The 6,495-nt window shown below is 36.9% G+C and overlaps 1 protein-coding gene across 1 annotated transcript; it reads right to left on the reverse strand.

Moving 5' to 3' along the window:
* Positions 1-824: 824 nt before the first annotated feature.
* Positions 825-3,790, reverse strand: LOC140339691 (neurotensin receptor type 1-like). Its single transcript, XM_072424492.1, has 2 exons — positions 2,887-3,790; positions 825-1,738 (listed from the first exon to the last, which is right to left on the reverse strand). The coding sequence occupies exons 1-2, from the start codon at positions 3,788-3,790 to the stop codon at positions 1,278-1,280; spliced, it is 1,365 nt and encodes a 454-aa protein (XP_072280593.1). The 3' UTR covers positions 825-1,277.
* Positions 3,791-6,495: the final 2,705 nt, after the last annotated feature.

Here is a 6,495-nt window from a genome sequence, read left to right on the forward strand (position 1 = left end):
GATGTGGTGGCTGCACTACATTTTCCAGGGTTTTTTACTTTTATTTTAACCTGGGGGTTCTGCTAGTAACAGGTTTTCTCTGCTAGGGTTACTCTTTTACAATTGTGTACAGTTTTATTGTATTGTATCCTCAGATATAACTGGGAACAGCGGAACACCGACATAAAGTACCATAAATGGTCAGCTACCATGATTTCCTTTAGCCAGAACAGAGCAAAATAAACTGAATGCCAGATGTTCATTGTTGGGCTTTATAAACCATATTGTTTAATGTCTGTTTTGCTATATTTCTTGAAGGGAGCAAGAGGTGTGGGATAGGAATTAATTTTAAAAGGATAATGAATTACTAGCAATTGCAAGAACTTCTTACACAACCCTTCATGGACCTCTACAATTATATTGTATGTAACAGCCCTAGGAATCACAGCCAAATGGCTTTGGAAAATTATACTAATACTTTTATTTTGCTGGTGTACTCTGTAAAGTATGGCATTGGCATTGTTACTCACAATTTTAGTAAATGCTGGCGTCACCAGCTTTCCAAAAATGCTTTTTGTAATCACAATAGATGTGGTAATCTAGAATATTAAAATACAATTGGAGTTATCTAGATTTTGGACCTCTGATCATGGCAACAGTGACACAAAATTTAAGGAGCCTGACCCATTCTATAGAATGTGCTGCTAAAGTAATCATTTAAATGGATGTAACGATTACTCACGGTTTAAATGAACATCAGGACTTCATAGTGCTCAATATAAGCTTTTATTAGTCACAACGATGCCATTTCATCAAGGAAACAGTGTGGCCATACATTGGAAACTGCTTTGTTGTGCTAAATACTGGAACAGTTAATTACAGATACAGAAAAATACATTGATGACAAATTTTTACTGCCAAAATATTTAGTTGTTTGTTTCAATGGTACCACTTAAAACATAATAGAAAGTAACAATATGTTAATTTTCAAATAAACCACCATCACAGCATTTTATATAATCCTCTTTTATGCAAGCCTGAACGAAGCTCCTGACCGAAACATCATTCATATCAGTTGGAGAAAAGACGCTGCCTTTAAGTCTTTGTGTTATTTAAGCATTGATTCTATAATCCTCTTAAGAAATGAATATTTCATTTCCATGGCAGCTCACAGTTCTGATGTTTGTTTTTTTGCCATTCTGATGCAGTTAAATTCATACTATTTTCAGCATTTCTTTTATTAGCTGAACCACACAATGGTCCTGCAATTTATAATATTGACACTCTTGTAAAAGTTTCTACGGAAGTGAGTAGTCCCTGGTTTCCATGACATCTAGGTGCCTGAAGAAAATAAGTTTTGGATCATTGGTACGAGCTTGGCCCAAGCATTCTTTTTGTTCTCCTTCATTGGAATTAAGTGTCCACGTTGATCGTGTGCTTGGTGCTGACACAAGGGACGATCCACCAGACCGAACGCAGGAAGCATGATATGTGTGGCTTGGTCCATCTGTGGATTTATCCTGCCGTGGCAGAAAAGCTGTAAGAGATTCCCAGCATGCACTGCGGAATGATGTAGAGGAAATGCAAAATAGTATTGGGTCCAAAGCACTGTTCAGGTACCAAAGTGGCAGTGATAAGTATGTCTTCAACAAGGTATATACCTTATGGATGTGTGTGTTCCAGTTGTCTATGTAGATCTGCATGAGTGATGAGGCAGTATCAGGAAAATTGCACAGGAAAAATGCCACAACTACAGCTCCTAGAAGAAAGAAGATTAGTTAGTATTCTGCTAATAAAAATAATCAATCTTTTAAGGAGAACACTAACAAAGGTTTTTACTTCATATCAATAGACATCAACAAATATTTAGACTTTTTTTGTGCTTAGTGTATAAACATACAAGTACAAGGGTGGATAATTAGTCAGTACATAATTTGGCTGTTTTTCATGACTGTTTCAGTATACCTACACAGGTTAAAGCAGAACTAAACCAGCAATCCCCATTTCCTTGCAAGGAGCCATCATCCTTTTCCTCTTCTTCTGGCGGTTCTTTGATTCCCGACACATGCAAGGGACATACTGAAATTTTGCATCCTTTTCTCCCCCGTTGGAATGGTGGTAGCAGTAAGTAGGAACAAGCCAATTACTGATTGCTAAGTGCTGTGCTTAAATTTAGAATTGGTATCTTTTCTCTTTATATGAGATAAGCATGGATTACATTTTCCAAAAAGCTGTACCATCATCAGGGTTTTGAGGTGAGAAAAAAGAGGATTTTGAGTTATGAAATGCAGTGTATGCTATTAAAGAATTCTGATTTCTATAAGTTAGATCTCATTCTACTCCTGATGAAGTGAGCTCTGTTCTATGAAACGCGTCTAGCAATGATTGAGAATAATATGTGGAATCACATAATCATGTTATGTTGGTTTTAAAATGTTTTTATGTTATGATCGATTAAAGATTTGATATTTTGGATTATTTAGTGTAAATAAGAAATTATTGAATGCTTTAAACAAAATATGCCTTTAAATTCGCTTTTTTTTTTCTCCTTTCTTTTTTCCAATTTGAAGTTTTGCATGTGCAGCTTAGCTTTTAGGGAAATACCCAGAGCAATCAGGCAGGTCAGAGGGATTATTGCAGATGGGACATCGCCTGTCCCTTTCTGCAACAATGACATGTTGATCGAGGATTCTTAAAAGTAGAACTGTCTGACAACAAACATAGATCGTAACTATATTCTGCGTTAAAATAAAGAGATATTTACAAGTATTATACACAACAATACACACTCTACAATAGATTATAAAAGTATGAGGTCAGCTTATATTTGAAATAATTTTTAAAATATTTTAGACCAGTACACTAGTATCCTTTCCTAATGTAAAAAAAATAGCCAAGTCTACTTACCCATTAGCTGACGGGCCTTCTTTTCTGAAAAGGGATGACTCTGAGGCTGAGATACACTCTTTGAAGAAAACCTCCAATGCGTTCTTGTTAGGCCAATCTTTTCCCTCTGACGGTGATTGATACTGAGGTGGTGGTAGATCAGTAGGTGGAAGATGGTGATGGTAATCAGGGGCACTACAAAGTACAAGATGCTCCGAATTTGCAAAATACTCTTGTATATAATATAGGGTTTTGGTTCCAGCATTTCACAAACAGTGGAATCAAGCACCACATCCTCCTGAGAAGTGGCAGTATAGTCCAAAATACATGCTGCAGACTCTCCATATACTAAAGCCACAGGAATTGTACTGATAAATGATAAAATCCATATTAAGGCCAATAAATATGCCATGCGAGATTTCCGAAGCCCTGTGATAGACCACATAGGATGACATATGGCAAAATATCTCTCAGAAGTGAAGGCAATAATGGTCCAGCTGGTGGTGGCACAGTAGACATGCCGAATCATGAAATACAATTTACATACAAAGTCGGAGAGTGCCCAGGGATAATATTGCCAGAAGTATCGATAAAGTGTTAAAGGGATTGTAAGGAGCAACAGAATGTCTGCCAAGGCCAAACTCAAAAGATAGAAACGAACTGCACTGACTTTCATCCTTCCATTTCTCATTAATGTAATGATGCTAATACCATTAGACAAAATACCAAATAGGAAAAGTATGCTGCAAAAGATGGTGGCTGGTATGGCCACATAATTAGGCTCCTGCTTTTGGGCTCCAATAAAAATGTGATTTAACGTCCCACGGGTATGATTGAAAGTTGTGCCGTCATTCCACAAAGATTCATTTTCAAAGTTGATGTGGGTCTGACATTCATTCATAACATGTGCCTTTGAGTGGTTCATTTCAGAAACTTGGGAAATATCAGTGACTTTAATGCTAAATAGCAAGAGAAAACAATAATTACCATAAAACAAGTCAATTAAATTGCATTAAGCAAAGCACACTTTGATTGCTCTCTTCATTCCTAACTGAACATTCTTGATAAAACAGTTAAACAATGACCAATGATTAATCAAATGGATTTATTCTGTCATGCAGAACCTTACTAAATTCCATTTATTCAGTGCAAATTTGAGTAATTTATGCTCCATTACAGAAGAAAGGTAACTGCAAAGTATATTAAAGCAGCCTATGAGTATACAGTATGAAAGCTGTACACTATCAGAAACTTTAAAATACAACCTTTGCATAAACATAATCAAGGTTTACCTGTTTATCTGTATAAATAAATATATATAAACAATACATGATATAGAGAATTGAATGGAATAGTAAGCACTATGCATATAATGTGAATGTGTCATGTAAAATATATATAAAAGTGTGCAATTTTGTATCCAACACAGGTCAGTTGTCATTTTCTTTTTCAGTCTCCCTCAATTTCCTCAGGATGGCTACGTACACACGTAAGATGATATCCTACACACACCTCAGGGCTGATATCGAATGAGAATCTGGCGTGTACAGTGCTCGTCATCTGTCGCCTCAACAACCATCCTGGCGGATCCACGATCCACGACGACAGACAAGAAACGATCGTAATAGAAGAGAAGGGGAAAGAGTGCAGCGGGGTGCCACTCTGTTGTTCTCCACTCTCCATAGAGCAGAATGGTGCTGTATGTACAGCACTCGTTCATGCATCGTGCCGTCGTTTGTCGTTTGAAAGGATCATGAAAGATCCCTTCCAACGACAATTATTGCATGTGTGTACATAGCTTAATTTGTAACCTCTGACAGCCTTAGCCAATTGTTAGCATACCTAAAAAGTCTAATTGTGGTGTGGTTTCCTATACACAATGTGCATAAACCTGAGCAATAATATTGATTTGCCATTTGATACCATGATGTCGAATAAACATTATGCATTATTTCACATATTCATATCATGGTAATACCATGTTAAACTCTCATGTAATAACCATTGGTGTAGCTACAGACATATTGGCTCCAGTGCAGAATTTGGACCTTATCCTACCCCCACTCCAAGCTAGCACTGCCTCTTACTGCAAAAAGGTCCTGGACCTCCCCACCTGCAATTATCCACCGATCCTGCCCAGTGTTCCTACACCAACAGCAATACTTTAATGCTAATAAAACCCCAAGAGCCAGTGGTTTCACAGTTAGGCTGCATACACATGTCCAATATTTGTCGTTGGAAAGGATCTTTCACTATCCTTTTCAAAGTCAAAAGACTGCACGAGCACTGAATGAGCACCGTTCTGCTCTATTGAGGAAAGGGGGAGGAAACCGGCACCCCGCTGCACTCTTCCCTTCACTTGTATTATGTTCGCTCGTCGTTTGTGGATCCACCAGAATAGATCCATGAAAAACACGTCAGATTCTCATCAGATATCAGCCCTGAGGCGATTATCAGATGAGAATCATCTGACGTGTGTAGGTAGCCTTACCTTTCCACATTCCCAGCTCAAGGAATGTTGTAAACCAATTGCATGTATCGTAATGAAGATTAAATATAACAATATTATTTCCTTACCTGTAAGTTAAATCATTATTTTTTTTTTGTTTCTTTACAGAAGATAGGGACTTTAGTTGAGGCCATGTATTTAATAAATTGGTAGCTCCAGCTTTGGGTTCAGGCTAATAAAGTGATATGGTCAATTTAAGTGGCAGCCATATCTTTGGATTACGTATGCATAAATCCTTAATTGTACTGTTTGTCTTATTTCAGTTCATATCTACTAGTACAAGTATTTAGACTCTAGTCACCATCCAAGATTTCAACAAAACTGTATATTGAAGTGTCACAAAACTTGTTCTAAGATAAGTGAACTGAGATAAGCTGTCTTGCATTGTCATTCTGTTACATGGTCCTTCAGGGGTGCCTTTTCCACACAAACCTAAGCAGACATGGTTGTCACTATCAGGAAACTCACCCTGAGAAATACATTTTAGTTTCTGTATGAGTAGATGCATGTAGTGCTGATATAGCTGCAAGACTGAGACATAACAAAAAGAAAAAAAAGTGAAAGCAAGTACTTAAAAAATATAGATCATTAGAGTATATAGTTATATAGCTAACCAAATGTCTTTGGTTTAGGGGGGTTACATCTACTATTACAGAAATATTTTCCATTGTACAAGTCCCATGTCATTATACAACAAAAAATATATATATTGTTTCTGTAATTGTAGCACATTTTGAATACTGCCTTTTATGTACTGTATGCCCAAATGACAATTTATTAGGTACACCTGCTCCTTATTGCAAAACAGAAAATAGTGTGGTTTCCATGGAGGATGGTAATTTTGTCATCCAGTATTGTTGTTGTTCAGGAAATTTAAGAATATTATTATTAATATTATTATTAAACAGGATTTATATAGCGCCAACATATTACGCAGCGCTGTACATTAAATAGGGATTGCAAATGACAGACTAATACAGACAGTGATACAGGAGGAGAGGACCCTGCCCCGAAGAGCTTACAATCTAGGAAAAAAAAGTGATCCAAGCAACTTTGTGCAAGGTGGTTGCATCTCGGAAACTGCTGACCTTTTCATGTAATGCAATCTCTAGAAGTTAAAG

The sequence above is a fragment of the Pyxicephalus adspersus genome, chromosome 10 (assembly GCF_032062135.1).
Source record: "Pyxicephalus adspersus chromosome 10, UCB_Pads_2.0, whole genome shotgun sequence".
Lineage (NCBI taxonomy): Eukaryota > Metazoa > Chordata > Amphibia > Anura > Pyxicephalidae > Pyxicephalus > Pyxicephalus adspersus.